Here is a 21,412-nt window from a genome sequence, read left to right on the forward strand (position 1 = left end):
GATCCACCTGCCTCGGCCTCCCTAAGTGCTGGGATTACAGGTGTGAGCCATCGCACACCCAGCTGGAATCTTTATTTATTTCTAGTTGACCTTATTTTCTTTTTCTTCTTTTTTTTTTAAGAGATGAGGTCTTTCTATGTTGTCCAAGCTGGTCTCAGTTTTGCTGGGCTCAGGCAATCCTCCCACCTTGGCCTCCTGAACTGCTGGAATTACAGGTGTGAGCCACTGTGCTCAGCCCTGTAGTTGATCTCTTTTTGAAAGGAACAGACTCAGTTATGCTACCTCTAGATAAAGAAGATTTATTGAAAAGGTATATATTACCAGACTACAAATAAGAAGCCATTAGGCACAGGGACTTTGGCTCTTTGAGCTGGCTTCTTGCTTTACTTCTGTCAGAGGTCATACAGTCTCTTCCTCACTTCTAACTTCATCCCATGGCCATGACAAGCACAGCTATATATGTCAGTTTACCCCCTGCTATTAAGAGTCTCGTCTGGGCATGGTGGCTCATGCCTATAATCTTAGCACTTTGGGAGGCCAAGGCAGGATTGCTTGAGCCCAGGAGTTCAAGACTAGCCTGGACAACAGAGTGAGACCTTGTCTCTACAAAAAATTAAAAATTCAGATTCTCCTGCCTCAGCCGCCTGAGTAGCTGGGATTATAGACATGCACCACCATGCCCGGCTAATTTTTTGTATTTTTAGTAGAGATGGGGTCTCACCAGGTTATCCAGCCTGGTCTTGAACTCATGACTTCAGGCGATCTGCCCACCTCAGCCTCCTAAAGTGCTGGGATTATAGGCATGAGCCACAGCCCCTGGCAGCTTAGTGACTTCAAACAAAAATTTATTTTTAGTGATCAGAGATCCAAAATTGGTCTTACATGGCTAAAATGAAGATGTTGGCAGGGCTGCATTTCTTCTGGAGGCTCTAGGGACCATCTGTTTCCTTGCTTGGTCCATCTTCTGAAGGCTGCCCACATTCCTTGGCTCGTAACTTTGCATTTCTCTAGTCTCTGCTTCAGTGGTTAGATCTCTGAACTCTAACTTTTATTCCTCCCTCTTACAAGGATCTTTGTGATTACATTGAGCCCACTGGGATAGTCCAGAATAATTTCTTGATCTCAAGATCATTAACTTAATTACATTTGCAAAGTCTCTTTTGCCATATAAGATAACATATTCACAAGTTTCAGGGATTAGGTCATGGATATCTTTGTGAGACCATTATTTTGCCTACCACACCACCTATGGGTTGGCTGTCCAGGGGTCAGATGGCCTTCTGAATCCGTTCAGCTGTGGTTGGAGGGAGGATTGGGCAAGGGCTGCCCCTTGGTGGGAGAGCATTGTCCTTAAGAAGGTACATTTGGCCGGTGACAGGATGAGACTCCATCTCAAAAAAACCCAACAATAAATAAATAAATAGATAGATAGATAGATAGATAGAATAAAAGAAAGAGAGTACAAGCAAAAGCATGGAGAAAGAGCCAAACTCATTCTTTTATCCGGAACCCACTGCTGCCATAATGGCATTAGTCCATTCACGAAAGCAGAGCCCTCATGACGAAATTGCCTTTTTTTTTTTTTTTTTTTTTTTGAGACAGGGTCTCACTATGTCCCTTTAGCTGGAGTAGTACAGTGGTGCGATCACGGCTCATTGCCCCTCACTTGAACTCCTGGGCTCAGTGATCCTCCCACTTAAGCCTCTGGAGTAGCTGGGACTATAGGCGTGTGCCACCTTGCCTGGCTGATTTTTGTATTTTTTGTAGAGATGGTTTTGCTACATTGCCCAGAACTCCTGAGCTCAAGCAATCTGCCTCCCCTAGCTTCCCAAAGTGTTTGGATCATAGGTGTAAGCCACTGTACCTGGCTGAGACCCTGTCTCTTAAAAAAAAAAAAAAAGATTTTTGGGGAGGAAAAATGATGGAACAACTAGGATTATAATATGAATTGAATTCAAGATCTTCACTTTAAACACTCCCAGCCTCAAAGCAAAAACAAAAACCAAAAACCCCCTTTTCCTCCAGGGAAGTAAATATCTTGTCTGCTTACTCATTTCATGCTAGAAAGCACAGGCTTGAGAATTTTGCCTCTTTGGTTCTCCATATTCTGTCAGTCAGTCACCAGGTCCTCTGGATCCCACCTCCTAAATACCTCTCAATTCAGTCCATGTCTTAGTAATTCCAGGGAAGTCTACCTAGTCTGAATCAGCATTGTTTCTTTCCTAATAGAGTAGGTACCCTTGCATGCACTCTTTGCCCCTTTAAGCCATTTTTCACACTGCAGCCAGAGTGATTTTTTTATAACAGCAACTAATTGTGTCACCTTGCTTAAAGTGACTTAATGGCTTCCCATTAATTTTGGGATTGAGACCAATCAGCCTTGACATGGTCTAAGAAGCTACATAACCTGAGCTGGGCTTGATGGCTCCCCCTTGTAATCAATCCCAGCACTTTGGGAGGCCGAGGTGGGTGGATCACCTAAGGTCAGGAGTTTGAGACTAGCCTGGCCAACATGGGGAAACCCCGTCTCTACTAAAAATACAAAAAAATTGGCCAGGCATGGTGGCACATGCCTGTAGTTCCAGCTACTCAGGAGGGTAAGGTGGGAGAATCGCTTGAGCCCAGGAGGTAGAGGTTGCAGTGAGCCGAGATCATGCCACTGCACTCCAGCCTGGGCAACAGAGGAAGACTGTCTCAAAAAAAAAAAAGCTACATAATATGACTCGTTTACCTGTCCAGGCTCAGTGAAGGCTGCCAATTATGCTCACACCCTTGTCTCAGTGGATGTCTTTCTTTTGTAACACATCAGTGCCCCCTTCTGCTCAAGCTTTGTATTAGTCATGTTTTTAATTTAGTGTATTTTATGATGCTTTGACATCTTAGAGGACTTGTGAATCCTAGAGAAACGGTCCCTGGCAGGATTTGTGTATTTTTAGAGATAACAACTTGCCTTTGAGTCTTGCCATTCATATACAAACCAACCAATCCAAAGCCCATATCCCTAAACACTTCCTCTATCTACCTCACATTCCCCTGCCATAAATCACCCCGGGGCCAGATGCTGCACAACTAAGAACCACCCCTGTATATCAGAGCTCTCTGGCATTATTAAAACTGTCATGTAATGTACTCAAGGTTACCTGCCCTGCTTTCCTGGTTCCTTCCTGTGGAAACCAAAAAAAAAAAAAAAAAGTACCTGGGCGCAGTGGCTCACACCTGTAATCCTAGCACTTTGGGAGGCAGAGGCAGGTGGATCGCCTGAGCTCAGGAGTTAAAGACCAGCCTGGGCAACAAGGTGAAACCCTATCTCTACTAAAATACAAAAAATTATCTGGGTGTGGTGGCATGCTCCTGTAAGCCTAGGTACTTGGGAGGCTGAGGCAGGAGAATTGCCAGAACCCGGGAGGTGGAGGTTGCAGTGAGCTGAGATCACACCACTGCACTCCAGCTTGGGCAACAGAGTGAGACTCTGCATCAAAGTCTGGGCCTCAAGCGATCATCCTGCCTCAGCCTTCCAAAGTGGTGGGTTTATAGGTGTGCTTTTATATTCTTTTTTTTTTTTTTTTTTTTTTTTAAACAGAGTTTCGCTCTTTTTGCCCAGGCTGGAGTGCAGTGGTGTGATCTCGGCTTACCACAACCTCTGCCTTCCGGGTTCAAGCAATTCTTCTGCCTCAGCCTCCCGAGTAGCTGGGACTACAGGCATGCGTCACTACATCTGGCTAATTTTGTATTTTTAGTAGAGACCGGGTTTCTCCATAGTCAGGCTGGTCTGGAACTCCTGACCTCAAGTGATCCGCCAGCCTCAGCCTACCTAAGTACTTGGATTACAGGTGTAAGCCACCATACTGAGCATTTTCATATTCTTTAAGTGACTTTATATGAAAAACTAGTTCAAATATTATTATTTTGGTGGTTAATAACATTCTATTGTATTAACATCATTTGTTTAGCTATAGGGAATTACTTGTGTGATATTGTGATTTATAATAGGAAATATTTGGTGTTCTTACTCTTTGCTGGCACACAATTCCTAAAGCCCTTGGAATCTCCAAGATGTCTTTTTGTATGCTAATGAGATGACTAGTGGCTGGGGGCTCCTGAATAGCCTCAGGATGGGGGCTGGTTACCAAGGCAACCAACCAAATGATCAGAGGTTGGAACTTTAGTCATACATCAGGTAGTGGACAGGGATGAAGATTGAGTTTATCACCAATGGGCAGTGATTTAATCAATCATGCCTACATAAAGAAACCTTCATCAAAACCCTAAAAGACCTGGTTAAGGAGTTTTCAGATAGCTGAACACGTGGAGATTCCTGTAGGGTGATGTACCGGAGAGGGTGTGGAAACTCCTTGCCTTTTCCCGTATACCTTGCTCCGTGTATCTCTTCTATTTGGCTGTTCATTTTTTTTTTAATTCATTAATTTGTTTTTTGTTAGTTTTTTTGGTCTCTTTTTTTTTTCTTTTTTTTTTTTTGAGACGGAGTCTAGCTCTGTCGCCAGGCTGGAGTGCAGTGGCACGATCTCTGCTCACTGCAACCTCCACCTCCCGGGTTCAAGCAATTCTCTTGCCTCAGCCTCCCGAGTAGCTGGGACTACAGGTGTGCACTACCATGCCCAGCTAATTTTTGTATTTTTTAGTAGAGACAGGGTTTCACCATGTTGGCCAGGATGGTCTTGATCTCTTGACCTCTTGATCTGCCCACCTTGGCCTCCCAAAGTGCTGGGATTACAGGCGTGAGCCACTGCGCCCGGCCGTTTGGTCTTTTTTTAATTTTTATTTTTATTTGGCTATTTATCTGTATCCTTTGTAATATCCTGTATAATAAAAAGTAAATGTAAGTAAACTATTTCTCTGAGTTCTTGAGGTGCTCTAGCAAATTAAACCAAAGGAGAGGGTAGAGTGGAGACACTGATTTATGGCCAGTTTGTCAGAAGTACAGACCATAACCTAAGATTTAAGATTGGCATCTGAAGTAGGTGCAGTCTTGTGGGACAGAGCCCTTAATCTATGGGACCTGACACTATATCCAGGTAGATAGTGTCACAGTTGAATTGAATTAGGGGACACCCAGTTGATGTCCTCTGCAGAATTGCTTGGTTGGTATATAGGGAAATACCCTTCCACATCTGTTTTTAGAAGTGTTGTGTTGAGTGGTGAAAGTAGGAAAAAAAGTAGATTTTTTTCCCTATATCTCACAGAACTTATTTCCATTTTTTCTACTAGCTGTGTTTAAGTATCAGGCCCTTGGTCTGGCTGGTGTCTATGGCTGCGCTTGCTTTTAAGGAATAGATGGGAGGTAGCACACAAGCAGAAGTAAATGTATTCTTACAGAAGCTTCTGCATTAATTCTCTGTTTTGTTTTTTACCCGGGTAAACTGAACCACATGGGACCCCTTAATCAAGAGTCCTTCCATGTTTTCCATTTCCTGGTCCATGCTGTGGTCCTCTACATTTTGGATTTCATGATAGAGGCAAGAGGAAGAGAGCCTTGACTGCTACCCAGAGAAGTTGTTAGCCCTCCTCTTGAGACAGGGTGTGGTACGACTGTGGCACTCTGTCTTTGAGAGGTGAAGAGAGCATTTGTCTGTAGTTAGGGGGCATGAAATAGGGAAAGTGCTTGGTCACTTCTTTTTGGGTTATTTTCAATGGGGAGACAGAATTGCTAGCCCAGAAGAAATCAAGTTTTATGGCCTATATGTTGCTAGTTTGTTTTCCATAAAAAGTAGTTGTATTATATCAGCAACATGTGAGTGTATCTAATTGGCCACAATCCCTTGAAACCATCAAAAAAGTATTTTGTATTATTTTTGCTAGTATATTGTGTATAATATTACTTTAATTTCCTTAAGTAATTCTGTAAAAATTTTAGCTTTATTCACTAGCATACATTTCATGCATTTAAATGTACAATTCAGTCACTTTCAAATATTCAGAGCTTTGCAACTATCACCACAACTTTAAAATTTATTTAAAAACAAATTTATTGACAAATAAAATTGTTGCCATGCATGGTGGCTCATGCCTGTAATCCCAGCACTTTAGGAGGCCAAGGTAGGTGGATCATGAGGTCAGGAGTTCGAGACGATCAGCCTGGCCAATTTGGTGAAACCCTATCTCTACTAAAAATACAAAAATAAGCCAGGCATGGTAGCACATGCCTGTAGTCCCAGCTACTAGGGAGGCTAAGGCATAAGAATTGCTTGAACCCGGGAGGCAGAGGTTGCAGTGAGTCGAGATGGCACCACTGCACTCCAGCCTGGGTGATAGGGCGAGACTCCGTCTCAAAAAAAAAATTGTCTATGTTTATGGTGTACAACGTGATATTTTCAAATATGTTTACATTGTGTAGTAGCTATATCATGCTAACATGCTAATTAACATGGATTACATCATATACTTATCGTTTGTGGTGAGAACACTTGGAATTTATCCTTTTGGCAAGTTTTTTTTTTTTTTTTTTTTTTTTTTTTTGAGATGAGCTCTCACTCTGTCACCCAGGCTGGAGTGCAGTGGTGCAATCTCGGCTCACTGCAACCTCTGCCTCCTAGGTTCAAGTGATTCTTCCACCTCAGCCTCCCGAGTAGCTAGGATTACAGACACCTGCCATCATGCCCAGGTAATTTTTGTATTTTTGTAGAGATGGGGTTTCACCATGTTGGGCAGGCTGGTCTTGAATTCCTCAGGTGATCCACCCGCCTTGGCCTCCCAGAGTGCTGGGATTACAGGTGTGAGCCACCGCGCCTGGCCAGTGGCAGTTTTCAAGTATACAATACATTGTCATTAACTATAGTCATCATGTTGTTTCAGGACTTATGTTTAAATCTTTAATCTATTTTGAATTGATTTTTGTGTATTGTATGTGATACACTACTCATTATATACTTTTAGTCACTGGGTAAATTCGAGTGGTTTGATATTGAATAACATTATCTCAATGTGGTTTTTTTTAGCGTTGTAGAATGAATGAAGACACTGGCACTGATTATATAACACCTTGGCAGCTATCTCAAGTGGTTGATGGTGGAGGTATTGGAATTATAGAAGAAAGCAAACACACAAATTTGACTAAAGGCGATTTTGTGACTTCTTTCTATTGGCCCTGGCAGAGCAAGGTTATTCTGGATGGAAATAGCCTTGAAAAGGTGATATATATATATGAAAATATCTGATTTTTTTCCCCATGTAATTCTCACTTTGTGCATTTGATACTCAGTTGTGTTTGTAATCAGAGAAACATAAAAGCATCTGTTTTCTTTTTTTTTTTTTTTTGAGACGGAGTTTCGCTCTTTTACCCAGGCTGGAGTGCAATGGCGCGATCTCGGCTCACTGCAACCTCCGCCTCCTGGGTTCAGGCAATTCTCCTGCTTCAGCCTCCTGAGTAGCTGGGATTACAGGCATGCGCCACCATGCCCAGCTAATTTTTTTTTAATATTTTTAGTAGGACGGGATTTCACCATGTTGACCAGGATGGTCTCAATCTGTTGACCTCGTGATCCACCCACCTCAGCCTCCCAAAGTGCTGGGATTACAAGCGTGAGCCACCGCGCCCGGCCTAAAAGCATATATTTTCTTTTAGCTAGCTGCTAAAATGCTGAAAGCCTTTGTTCCTTTTCCACTGTTAGCTGTGTAGGGAAGTTTAAATTTTCCTTCTGAATGTTTGTTAATTAAGCCTATTAAATTGATAATAAACAGATTAACAAGAGAAAAACCATTTTATTTATTGTTTTATCTTTTTTCTTTTTCATTTTTTTTAAACATTGTGGATGTGAATATTATTTTTTCTTTACTTCTTTTTTTTAAACTTGAACCATAGGTTTCATGAAGCAGGGGAGAAAAACATTTTAATTCATGCATGTGCACTGGAGCCTCACAGAATGGGAGACTTAAAGGAGGGGCCTGATGGTTGAAGGGTTTTTTTTGTTTCTGTGCTTGTTTGTTTATTTTAGAGACAGGGTCTCACTGTGTTGCCTTGGCTGGTCTCAAACTCCTAGGCTCAAGTAATCCTCCCACCACAGCCTCCCAAAGTGCAGAAATTACAGACGTGAGCCACTGCGTCTGACTGAAGTTTTTATAGTGTGAAGGAATGGGGCTTGAGGCTTTTGGGGGAAATGACGACAAGAAGGGAAAGGGGAGGAATGGCATGGTGAACAAAGGTTATCTTATTGTAGAGAAAGTAGCTCACATAATAAAAGTTGTTTCAGAGCAGCCTCCAAAAGAATAGGCATAGCCTGGCTGGGTCTGCTAATGACTTTTATTTTATTTTTATTTTTTATTTTTTGAGGCAGCATCTCACTCTGTCACCCAGGCTGGAGTGCAGTGGAGTGATCTTGGCTCACTGCAACCTCTGGCCTCCTGGGTTCAAGCCATCCTCTCACCTCAGTCTCCTGAGTAGCTGGGATTACAGGTAAACATACACCACTACGCCCGGCTAATTTTTTGTATTTTTAGTAGAGACAAGGTTTTGCTATGTTGGCCAGGCTAGTCTCAAACTCCTGACCTCAGGTAATCTGTCCGCCTTGGCCTCCCAAAGTGCTAGGATTACAGGCATGAATCACTGTGCCCAGCCATTTTTATTAAACTTTTTATAGAAACAGAGTCTCATCATGTTGCCCAGGCTGGTCTTGAACTCCTGGCCTCAACCGATCCTTCTGCCTCAGCCCCACAAAGTGCTGGGATTACAGGTATGAACCACTGTGCCCAGCCTTTATGGTACATTTTAAGCATCAGTAATGAGAACTGTTGGAGTTTGAGTTGATTTTTTTTTCTTTTTTTTTTTTTGTAACAGAGTATGGCTCTGTCACCCAGGCTGGAGTGCAGTGGTGTGATCTCAGCTCACTGTAAACTCTGCCGTTTGGGTTCAAGCGATTCTCTTGCCTCACCCTCTTCAGTAGCTGGGATTACAGGTGCCCACTACCACGCCTGGCTACTTTTTGTATTTTTAGTAGAGATGGGGTTTCAGGATCTTGGCCAGGCTGGTCTTGAACTTCTGACCTCATGATCTACCTGCCTCAGCCTCCCAAAGTGCTGGGATTATAGGCATGAGCCACCTTGCCTGGCCTGAGTTGATTTTTATAGGTAAATGTTTACTTTGGAATTGCTCAGAGACTTAAAAATCAATGTTGCCAAGTATTTTTGTGTTAAGCGTTTCCTTTTTTTTTTTTTTTTCATAGCGGGGCATTAACGAGAAAGAATATTTGGTCTCTTTTGTGGGAATTTTTTTTAAGTTTCTTTTTAATATAGAGAAGTAATATAGTTTTTTACTCTTTACAAATAAATTTTAGAATTTTAGCAAGATTGATGAATGGTTTACTCTTCTGGAAACCGTATTGGATTGTTTATTATACTGATGGACAGACTGCCATAACAAAATACTACAGGCTGGGTGGTTTAAACAACAGAAATTTATTTTCTCACAGTTCTGGAAGCTAGAAGTCCAAGATCAGAGTTCTGGAAAATTTGGTTTCTGGTGAGGCCACTCCTCCTGGATTGCAGAGGGCCACATTCTTGCTGTGTCCCCATCTCCAAATAAAGTCACATTGGGGCTTAAGGCTTTAATATATAAATTTTGTGTGAGACACAATTCAGTTCATACACGTTGTCTCTACTTTGTTCTCTCAAAACAGGAATTCCTAGTATTATTCTAAAAGGGTACATATTTTATTTTAGGTAGACCCACAACTTGTGAATGGACACCTTTCATATTTTCTTGGAGCTATAGGTATGCCTGGTTTGACTTCCTTGATTGGAATACAGGAGAAAGGTCATATAACTGCTGGATCTAATCAGACAATGGTTGTCAGTGGGGCTGCAGGTGCCTGTGGATCCTTGGCTGGTCAGGTAAAGTTTCTGAAAATTATTTGATTTTCTGATTATTTGAGGATTGTTATAATTCATAATTGAAATTCCAGATATATGTATATCATTTAAAATATAAAATTGGATAATTTTTTTTTTCATGCCTCAGCCTCAAGAGTAGCTGGGACTACAGGTGTGCACTGCTACACTTGGCTAATTTTTGCATTTTTAGTAGAGATGGGGTTTTGCCGTGTTGGCCAGGCTGGTCTCAAACTCCTGGCCTCAAGAGATCACCTGCCTCGGCCTCCCAAAGTGCTGGGATTATAGGCATGAGCTACCATGCCCAGCCAAAATTGAATAAATTTATAATGACTTTCACACATTTCTTGTATAAATGGTGTTTTCACCCACGTAGACTCTCTTAGTAACAGTATGAAAAATGTAGATTTTAGTGTCTTATCTGTTAACCAAAAATAGATGCAGTAAATGCTAAAGCTTTGCTTTCATTATTATAAGGAAGAGAATGATAGAGAAGCTGTTTGGAATTCCATGAATTAAAAGTCAAACTCACATTTTAAATTAATATCCTCAAATAAGAAAGCACTTATTGAATTCTAGAAATGTAAACATTTTGATAGAATTTTATGAAGTGGGCCTGGCACAGTGGCTCATGCCTGCAATCCCAGTGCTTTGGGAGGCCAGGGTGGCAGGATTACTTGAGGAGGGAGCTCAAGACCAGCCTAGGCAACATAGTAAGACTCTATAGTAAATAAATTAGCCCAGCATGGTGGCATGCCTTTTGTTCTAGCTACTTGAGAGGCTGAGGCAGGAAGAGTACTTGAGCCCAAGAATTCGAAGTTACAGTGAGCTATGATTGCACCACTGTACTCCAGCCTGGGTGATAGAGTGAGACCCTGTCTCTTTAAAAGAAAAAAAAAATCTTATTAAAGTACATCCTTTTATAAGTAATAGCCTTTGTAATGTGAAACCATTAAAAACAAACATTGTGTCTGAGCTGTGATTTTAGTTTGTCACAAGTTTGAAAAATAATGAATTTTGTGTGATGTTTTGGATCTGATTATTCCTTTTATGAAATCAGATTTAAATTGTTAAATTTTGTTTTTATTTTTATTTTTTTTTTAGATGGAGTCTCACTCTGTTGCCCAGGCTGGAGTACAGTGGCGTGATCTCAGCTCACTGCAACCTCTGCCACCTGGGTTCAAGCGATTCTCCTGCATCAGCCTCTTGAGTAACTGGGATTACAGGCATGCACCACCATCCCCAGCTAATTTTTTTTTTTTTCAGTAGAGACGGGGTTTCACCATATTGGCCAGGCTGGTCTTGAACTCCTGACCTGGTGATCTGCACACCTCGGCCTCCCAAAGTGCTGGGATTATAGGCGTGAGCCACTGTGCCTGACTGAAATTTTCTTTTCTTTTCTTTTCTTTTCTTTTTTTTTGAGACAGAGTTTCGCTCTTGTTACCCAGGCTGGAGTGCAATGGCGCGGTCTCGGCTCACCACAACCTCCGCCTCCTGGGTTCAAGCAATTCTCCTGCCTCAGCCTCCCGAGTAGCTGGGACTACAGGCATGCGCCACCATGCCCAGCTAATTTTTTTATATTTTTAGTAGAGAAGGGGTTTCACCTTGTTCACCAGGATGGTCTTGATCTCTTGACCTTGTGATCCACCCGCCTCGACCTCCCAAAGTGCTGGGATTATAGGCGTGAGCCACCGCGCCCGGCCGAAATTTTATTTTTTTAATTTAATTATTATTTCTTCTTTGATTTTATATTTTTCAATGAGTGCAAGCCAAAAATTGTGATATTTTAACATTTAAACTACAGATGGTCCCCAACTTATGATGGTTCTACTTTACAATGACACAAAAGCCCTATGCATTCAGTAGAAGCCATACTTTGAATGTTGAATTTTGGTCTTTTCCCAGGCTAGTGATATCAGTATGACACTCGATCTCGAGATGCTGGGCAGCAGCAATGAGCTGTAGCTCCTGGTCAGCCATGTGGTCATGAGGGTAACGAGTGGTACTCTATGGTGTACTGTGTTGCCAGATGATTTTGCCCAGCCATAACTGTTCTAAGCATGTTTTAGGTAGGCTAGGCTAAGCTATGATATTCAGTAGGTTAGACATATTAAATGCCAAAAAAAAAAAAAAGAAGAAGAAGAAAAGAAACAAACAAAAGAAGACATATTAAATGCATTTTTTGTTTAGGAGATTTTCATCTAACGATGTGTTTATTGGGATATATCCCCATCATATATTAAGGAACATAAATCTAACTTTATTCCATTTTAATAATTTTTTTTAGGATGACATTGCCCTCAGTTCTTGTAGTTTCAAATGAATTTTCATTAAAAGCAGCTTAATCTAACTTAAATTATAATGAACACGGTCATATACCTGTAATATCTTGTATACTTTTACATTTTTACATTTTGATGTGACAAAGCCATTTAATTTTCAAATTTCGCCCTTAGATTGGCCGTTTATTAGGTTGTTCCAGAGTGGTGGGAATTTGTGGAACACATGAGAAATGCATCCTTTTGACCTCAGAACTGGGCTTTGATGCTGCAATTAATTATAAAAAAGAGAATGTGGCAGAACAACTCCGTGAATCATGCCCAGCTGGAGTGGATGTTTATTTTGACAATGTTGGCGGTGACATCAGTGATACAGTGATAAGTCAGGTTGTTTGCTGATTTCTATTACAAATTTGAATACTGCATTTTATATGTTATGATATATTTTTACCTAATACTGAAAAAAAAAATTTATAAAATCGGAGGGATTATTGTGACGTAATGTGATGATCAGTATTGTATTTAAGTGATACAAAGGAGCTTGCTGGTATCTACTTCCATTCACTTGCAGATTTGTACTATGAACTTCAGTTTCAGTTATTTGCTACCAATATTGTATTTTTCACTTTTGGTTTATTTTTGTGAAAAATTACATTTGCATTGTTGAAATGGTGAAGTTCTGACCCCTGACTCACCACTGACCAACTCACAGCCATGGCCCCAGACCTTGTGTAGAGAATGGGTTTCATAGACTGCATGTATTTATGTATATTTACTAACAATATTATAAAATATTAACATGAGGTATTAACACTACATAGTCCTTTGCTGCATGTAAAATTATTTGCAGTTGATATTAAATTATTTAAATCTAAAAAAATACAGTTCTACTACTAATAAGTAGCAACAACAACTAATGTAATTCTTTTGCTGATTACCAAACATTTATTTGCCTCTATGTTCCTTTGGAATGTAATTATTTCTAACTACTTAAAATTCTTAAATACCTCTAACAGGTAAATTTTTTTAAAAAAATTGAATTAGTTGATAAAAAAGGATGAATAAATAGTCAAGGAGGCTTTCGTTGTGGCAGCTATAAAATCAGTACACGTAGGAAAGGGATATTTTATCATCAGTTTTCTCTATGCAGATGAATGAGAACAGCCACATCATCCTGTGTGGTCAGATTTCTCAGTACAACAAAGATGTGCCTTATCCTCCCCCGCTATCCACTGCTATAGAGGCAATCCAGAAAGAAAGAAACATCACAAGGTGTGTTCTTCCCCTTTGCCCTTATTACCAGGTTCAAGGGGATTTAAATATCATAGATGTGTATGAAATCTATTGTTCTTCATAGATACTTTATTAAATAAAACTTTAGGCTGGGCGAGGTGGCTCATGCCTATAATCCCAGCACTTTGGGAGGTCGATGAGGGTGGATCACCTGAGGTCAGGAGTTCCAGATCAGCCTGGCTGGTATGGTGAAATTCCGTCTCTACTAAAAATACAAAAATTACCCGGGCGTGGTGGTGCGTGCCTGTAGTCCCAGCTACTCAGGAAGCTGAGGCAGAAGAATTGCTTGAACCCAGGAGGCGGAGGTTGTAGTGAGCCAAGATCATTCCACTGCACTCCAGCCTGGGCAACAGAGCGAGATTCTGACTCAAAAAAAAAAAAAAAAGGGCACGGTGACTCACACCTGTAATCCCAGCACTTTGGGAGGCTGAGGTAGCTGGATCACGAGGTCAGGAGTTGGAGACCAGCCTGGCCAACATGGTGAAACCCCAGCTCTACTAAAAATATAAAAATTAATGTGGCAGGCACCTGTAATCCCAGCTCCTCGAGAGGCTGAGGCAGGAGAATCGCTTGACCTGGGAGGTAGAGGTTGCAGTGAGCCGAGATTGTGCCATTGCACTTCAGCCTGGGTGAGAGAGCGAGACTCCATCTCAAAAAAAAAAAAACCTGTATCTGACCAGACTCAATGTGATTAAGTCCTTATATTTTAAGGATTAACAGATAGTAGAATTCTGGAATGATGTGATCTTGGAATACCACTCCTGTTATATTCTCTAATCATTATCCTTTTCTTCCTCATTGCAGGGAAAGATTTCTGTTGTTAAATTATAAAGACAAATTTGAGCCTGGCATTCTACAGCTGAGTCAGTGGTTTAAAGAAGGAAAGCTAAAGGTAGAACTTCTATTCTTTATCAATATAATTCTTCCTGTTACTTGATGTAATTTTGCATTATTTAAATGTACTATAGCAAACATGTTTCATTATAAAACTTCCTACAAAAGTATACTGAATATTATAAATTAACTCTACCTCCCATGTGAGTATAGCCTCCTGATTAAGAAACCCTTGCTTATTATTCCCTTTAGCTAAAATTTTCTAGCCTTACTTTCCATAGATTATATTACAGAATCAATAGGTTTTCACCCAAATGTAAAATCATTATGTTTATTAATTTAACAAATATTTATGTGATGTTGCTCTGTGTTAGAACTGTGCTTTCTCAAGAATCATGTAAACACCTCCCAATGCTTATACCACCATACTTCTTCCCTGGACATTCTAATATATCTCTTAATTGTTAATCGAAAATCAGGAGTTATTAATCTGGGGTTCAGACATACTGGTCTAGGCTATTTATTTTTTGAGATGGAGTCTTGCCGTGTCACCCAGGCTGGAGTGCAGTGGCGCAATCTCAGCTCACTGCAATCTCCACCTCCTGGGTTCAAGTGATTCTCCTGCCTCAGCCTGCTGAATAGCTGAAATTACAGGCATGTGCCACTTGCTCAGCTAATTTTTGTATTTTTATTTTTATTTTTATTTATTTATTTTTATTTATTTATTTTTTTGAGACGGAGTTTTGCTTTTGTTACCCAGGCTGGAGTGCAATGGCACGATCTCGGCTCACCGCAACCTCCGCCTCCTGGGTTCAGGCAATTCTCCTGCCTCAGCCTGCTGAGTAGCTGGGATTACAGGCACGCGCCGCCATGCCCAGCTAATTTTTTGTATCTTTAGTAGAGACGGGTTTTCACCATGTTGACCAGGATGGTCTCGATCCCTTGACCTCGTGATCCACCCGCCTCGGCCTCCAAAAGTGCTGGGATTACAGGCGTGAGCCACAGCGCCCGGCCCAATTTTTGTATTTTTAGTAGCGATGGGGTTTCACCATGTTGGCCAGGCTGGTCTTGAATTCCTGACCTCAAGTGATCCGCCCACCTCAGCCTCCCAAAGTGCTGGGATTGCAGCTGTGAGTCACTGCACCCAGACTGGCCTAGGCTATTCTTGAAATCTGCAAATGATAGGCAAGTTTGTACCTTTATGTGCTTCTGTACTTTTCTTTTCTTTCTTTTTTTTTTAAAAAGAGTGTATAGCTTGCGATCTGTTACTAATTAAAGAGATTAAAATAATGGGAAAATAGGATATTACTTTTAAAAATATCAATTGATAGGAAACTTTTCTGGGCCACCTACATGAAATAAAGAATATCTGTTTTTAGACAGAAAGTGCTAAATAGTATTGCTGGCTTTTGTAAGTATGGAAACTATTATATAGAAACATTGAAGTTCAAAGGCTATTAAATCTAGCTATTTTGATTTACAGATTAAAGAGACGGTAATAAATGGATTGGAAAACATGGGAGGTAAGATGAATGTAACTTATTTATTATATTCATGTGCTCAGCACAAGAAGATAGTCTTTTTTTTATTTTTTTTTAATTTTATTTTAATTAAAATTTTTTTTTTGAGACGGAGTCTCACTCTGTCACCCAGGCTGGAGTGCAACAGTGCGCTCTTGGCTCACAGCAACTTCTGCCTCCTGGGTTCAAGCAATTCTGCCTCAGCCTCCCAAGTAGCTGGAATTACAGGTGCGCACCACCACACCTGGCTAATTTTTGTATTTCTAAGTAGAGACGGGTTTCACCATGTTGGTTAGGCTGGTCTCAAACCCCTGACCCCATGATCTACCCACCTCAGCCTCCCAAAGTGCTGGGATTACAGGCATGAGCCACCTTGCCTGCTGGTCTTTTATCTTTTTTTTTTTTTTTTTTTTGAGATGGAGTCTTGCTCTGTCTCCCAGGCTGGAGTGCAGTGATGTGATCTTGGCTCACTGCAACCTTCACCTCCCAAGATCAATTGGTTCTCCTGCCTCAGCCTCCCAAATAGCCGGGACTACAGTGCCTGGTTTATTTTTGTATTTTTAGTAGAGATGGGGTTTCACCATATTGGCCAGGCAGTTTGAACTCCTGAACTCAAGTGATTTGCCTGCCTCAGCCTCTCAAAGTGCTGGGATTACAGGCATGAGCCACTGTGCCTGGCCAAAGTCTTTTATCTTTTAATACTACCTCTCTGGTGTTTTCTCTTCTTTTTTTTTTTTTTTTAAAAAAAAGAGATAGTCTCGTTCCGCTGCCCAGGCTGGAGTGCAGTGGCATGATCATAGCTGACTGTAACTTATGAATCCCTGGGATCAAGCAATCCTCTCACCAAAGTAGCTGGGACTACAATTACTTGCCACCATGCCCGGCTTTTTTTTTTTTTTAATTTTCCATAGAAACCTCATCTCTACTAAAAATACAAAAAATTAGCTGGGCGTGGTGGCAATGCACCTATAGTCACGGCTACTGGGGAGGCTGAGGCAGGAGAATCACTTGAACCTGGGAGGCAGAGATTGCAGTGAGCCAAGACTACGCCACTGCACTCTAGCCTGGTGAGAGAGTGAGACTCCGTCTCAAAAAAAAGGAAAAAAAAAAAACAGGGTCTCATTATTGCCCAGGAAACTCCTGGCCTCAAGTGATCCTCCTGCCTCGGCCTCCCAAAATGCTGGAATTTACAGGTGTGAGCACCTGGCCCTTTTTTTTTATTTTTGAGACAGGGTCATGCTTTGTCACCCGGGCTAGAGTGCAGTGGTGCAATCATGGCTCACTGCAGCCTCTCCCTCCCAGGCTCAGGCGATGCTCCCACCTCAGCCCCCCAAGTCGCTGGGACTACAGGCATACACCACCAATCCCGGCTGATTTTTGTATTTTTTTTTTTTTTTTTGAGACGGAGTTTCACTCTTGTTACCCAGGCTGGAGTGCAATGGCGCGATCTCAGCTCACCGCAACCTCCACCTCCTGGGTTCAGGCAATTCTCCTGCCTCAGCCTCCCGAGTAGCTGGGATTACAGACATGCGCCACCATGCCCAGCTAATTTTTTGTATTTTTAGTAGAGACGGGGTTTCACCATGTTGACCAGGATGGTCTTGATCTCTTGACCTCGTGATCCACCCGCCTCGGCCTCCCAAAGTGCTGGGATTACAGGCGTGAGCCACCGCGCCCGGCTGATTTTTGTATTTTTATTAGAGATAGGGTTTCACCATATGGGCCAGGCTGGTCACAAACGCCTGACCTCAAGTATCTGCCCACTTTGGCTTCCCAAAGTGCTGCGATTATAGTCATGAGGCACCATGCTCGCCCTTCACTGACATTTTCTTCCCATATTTTTTTTTGGCTGTAGTCTTCAGACACTATAAAGAATGACCATTGATGTACATACCAATTAGATACCAATTAAATATTTCCAGTATAGGCAAAAGTTCTTTGAGATGTTAATTGGGTTAGTTTGTGTATAACTTTTTACTTGAGATTTCTTTTCATGACAGTTTTCTTCTGTGATTAATATTCAAAATAATTGAAGAAGTTATTGAAACTAATTTTATATGTTGTACCTTCTGGAAACAAGTATGATAGTGACATTTATCTTTTCAGATAACGTACTTTCTCTTTTTCCAGCTGCATTCCAGTCCATGATGACAGGAGGTAACATTGGAAAGCAGATAGTTTGCATTTCAGAAGAAATCTCTTTGTAATCACTGTAAATGTCATCAAGGGAATCACAGATTTCTTTTCCATCTTGCGTATTTTCAAAGATACATTAAAAAATCCTTAGGACATACATAGCTCTTGATTTAAATGTGATCATAGGTGTTATTTTTAGTGGCCATAGGGGATTTGATATACTCATTAATGAATCATAAATGTTTTTAAAAATTAATAACTTTAAAAAATAGAATGCTTGAGAGGCACTTAGTAAAGATTTGTTAAACTAGAAAACATTTTACATGATCTGATACAACCATTAATGACTCTTACACAATAAGTTTTTTAAAATTAATGTTTAGTAATAACTTATTAAAATAGATTGCTTTAACAAATAGAATGAGAACGCTTGAGAAGCACTTAGTAAAGATTTGTTGAACTAGAAATGTTTTACATGATTCTTAAATTGAAACTTGGTGTAAGAATAGAATTGAAATGGCCTTTTCTTCACATTGTAGACAGAAAAGGCTTAATAGTATGACGTGTACATAGGGACTGGGAGCAGGATTGGGGGTTTCAGAGCTTGTGGAAGTTTTTGGGATAGGAGACCAGCGGCTTTGGGTTGGGAGTAGTATGGGAAGATAAATAACTGGGTTGGTTAAGTTGATAAGATTTACTCCAGAGGATGATCTCTTTGTATTTTGCCAAATAATTTATAGCCTAAAAACTCAATATATATTGAGAAAAGTAATATGTTTATTTTACGTTAGCAGGCACATACTGTCAAATAGTGGTAAAGATTGAGAGCACAGATAGATGTAAACATCACTTGGAGTTTTAGGTGATTAAAAAGTTTGATGGCCGGGTGCGATGGCTCATGCCTCAAATCCTAGCACTTTGGGAGGCAGAGGCAGGTGGATCACTTGAGGTCAGGAGTTCGAGACCAGCCTGGCTAACATGGTGAAACCCTGTCTCTAAAAATACAAAAATAAGCTGGGCGTAGTGGTGGGCGCCTGTAATCCCAGCTACTCAGGAGACTAGGGCTGAAGAATCGTTTGAACCTGGGAGGCGGAGGTTGCAGTGAGGTGAGATTGGGCCATTGCACTCCAGACTGGACAACAAGAGTGAAACTCCATCTCAAGAAACAAAAACAGATTGACAACCAAGACAGCTTCAGAAAATGACAGGACTGGGCAAATTAACAAATGTTTGTAAACATGAATGTTTAGAACCTACTGATGTACCTCATAAGAGTTTGTTTTATTAATTGTAATCAATCCTCGCAGAACAGTAAAACTGAAGATTTTTTCTGAATGTTTTGGCTTATGATTGTCTACACCCTGCCAATATAATTTTGTATGCAACATTTGTAATAAGTAGATTCAAACTGTGTTGGTAATCAGCCTTTCCAGTTTACTTGAGCGGCCCTTTCTTGTTACTTTTCCTGGACCATTTCATCTCCTGCGGGGGTTTCATCTTTTCTCTGTATGTTAACTAACTCCTAAATCTCCCTGTATTTCTGACCTCTTTCTTGAGCACTGGACCATCACCTGCAACCTCCAAGTAAATATCCTCAACTCTGGATTGGCACCTTACACAGTGCTTTTTTGTCTTTGAGAGGGTCTCGCTCTGTTGCCCAGGCTGGAGTGCAGTGGTGCGATCTCAGTTCACTGGACCCTCCATTTCCCGGGTTCAAGCGATTCTCCTGCCTCAGCCTCCCAGGTAGCTAGGATTACAAGCGTGTGCTACCTGGCTAAATTTTTTGTATTTTTAGTAGAGCGTGCCACCACGCCTGGCTAAATTTTTTGTATTTTTAGTAGAGACGAGGTTTCACCGTCTTAGCCAGGACGGTCCCCAACGTCAAGTGATCCGCCCGCCTCGGCCTCTGAAAGTGCTGGGATTACAGGCGTGAGCCACCGCGCCTGGCCTACTCTGCTTTTCTAAAGAGGAATTATCTTCCTCTGAAACATTTCTCCTTTATTTTAAATCACCATTAGTAATCTGTGTACCCAAACTTGTCATCAAGGCTTATCTTTAACCTTGAAAATGATTTTTTTTTTTTTTTTTTGAGACGGAGTTCCGCTCTTGTTGCCCAGGCTGGAGTGCAATGGTGTGATCTCGGCTCACCGCAGCCTCCGCCTCTCGGGTTCAAGAGATTCTCCTGCTTCAGCCTCTCGAGTAGCTGGGATTACAGGCATGTGCCACCAGGCCCGGCTAGAAATACTTTTTTAAAGAGAACTCTTTTAATTCCCACGGCCGCAGTTAGTTGAGTCTCTCCTTCTTCTGCACGCCAGTCAGTCAAACTCATAAAGCTTTAACAAGCAGTGGCTTCCAGCCTGGAAGTCAAGTGTTCAAGCCCCTAGTTGGGACATCCAGGAGCTCTTTACACCCTAATTACAACACGGAACCCAGACTCACTGCATAGCCCGTCCCGTATATAATGGGAAACTTGATTCTGCAAGTTCCTTTATCGGGCGGTGAAACTTCGAGGTCCTCTCCATGGAGACCTCTGATAAATGTTTAAGTAGTGATCTTTTCTTTCTCGTTTGCATCCATTGCAGCGCCTCCCCTGATGGGAAAAACTACTCCCTCCGCTACTGCGGGGAGGCAGTGACGTCACAGAATTAGCTGACCTGTTTTTTTCGGGCTTTGGGGACCGAGAAGCCCCGAAGGCCGAGAGTTAATGAGTGGGATGGGGGAGGCTGAGGCTTCTCCTGTCCGGGGCTGAGCCCTGCATCGTAGGCCTGGGCAGGGAGCAGCCTTAACGTTGGGGCCCAAAGCAGTGCGGCTGCCGCCCGACCCTGCGGCGAGAGAGTGGCTGTGTGCGTGGGGGGTCGGCCAAACTTCCTGTCCCGCGCTCGAGCTGCTTCCGGCGGGAGCCGGAAGACGCTGTGTGTGGACGGAATTCGGGACCGACTGACGGCCTGCCGGCTGCCCGGAACTAGAAGGTGAGCTCCGAGGTGGGCCTGGCCACACCTGCTCCGCTAGGTAGTACCCTTGAGGGCGGGAGCCAGTACCGGCTACTTGGGGGCTGGGGCCGAGTTCGCCCCGGGAGAGGATGGGGAAACCGCCTTCTTTGGGCATCCTTCCCGGATCTGGCGGGCTTGGGAGCGGCCAGTCTGAAGCCCTGCGGCTTCGGCCCTTCCCCTCGCGGGTTTTTAGGGGCGATGTTCCAGCTCCTTTGCTTGGTTTTGGGGGCAGGGACATGGGAACAGTCTGTCTTGAGAAAGCCGGAGCCAGCGAGTCCCCGAGGCGGGGACTCTTGGACTACACTGGCAGCCGGGGCCTGCCTACGGACCTTGGGGCCTTATTACTAAGGCCTTTGTGGTTGCGGGTAGAGGATGCTAGGAGGCCGTCCCCTGAATGTTTCAGTCCAGAGCTATCCTCTCCTTTCATACCACTTACTTTCTGGGTCTGAAAGAGGGACAGCTGCCTACTTGGCTGGGCTGGACTGGGCTGCCGATTTCTCCTTCGCCTGTCAATTGGGGGAGT

General features: G+C 42.2%; 2 protein-coding genes across 10 annotated transcripts in view; both read left to right on the forward strand.

The window, feature by feature from the left end:
• PTGR2 (prostaglandin reductase 2) overlaps positions 1–19,234 on the forward strand; it is a 29,360-nt gene extending 10,126 nt beyond the window's left edge. For all 6 annotated transcript variants that reach the window (XM_064375029.1, XM_064375028.1, XM_064375025.1 and 3 more), the window contains 7 exons: positions 6,954–7,145; positions 9,670–9,840; positions 12,294–12,503; positions 13,267–13,388; positions 14,214–14,301; positions 15,727–15,766; positions 17,894–19,234. In XM_064375029.1, the coding sequence (XP_064231099.1) occupies positions 6,954–7,145; positions 9,670–9,840; positions 12,294–12,503; positions 13,267–13,388; positions 14,214–14,301; positions 15,727–15,766; positions 17,894–17,970 (900 nt within the window). In that variant the 3' untranslated portion in view covers positions 17,971–19,234. The remainder of the gene's footprint in view (positions 1–6,953; positions 7,146–9,669; positions 9,841–12,293; positions 12,504–13,266; positions 13,389–14,213; positions 14,302–15,726; positions 15,767–17,893) is intronic.
• Positions 19,235–20,781: 1,547 nt separating this feature from the next.
• Positions 20,782–21,412, forward strand: part of ZNF410 (zinc finger protein 410) — a 45,433-nt gene continuing 44,802 nt past the window's right edge. For 2 of the 4 annotated variants that reach the window (XM_012438085.3, XM_012438088.3), the window contains exon 1: positions 20,783–20,868. The gene's annotated coding sequence lies outside the window, so the exon portion shown is untranslated. The other 2 variants (XM_012438089.2, XM_012438086.2) reach the window with 2 other exon arrangements.

Source organism: Aotus nancymaae, unplaced genomic scaffold, assembly GCF_030222135.1.
Source record: "Aotus nancymaae isolate 86718 unplaced genomic scaffold, 86718_ANA_hifiasm-v0.15.2.pri h1tg000011l, whole genome shotgun sequence".
NCBI lineage: Eukaryota > Metazoa > Chordata > Mammalia > Primates > Aotidae > Aotus > Aotus nancymaae.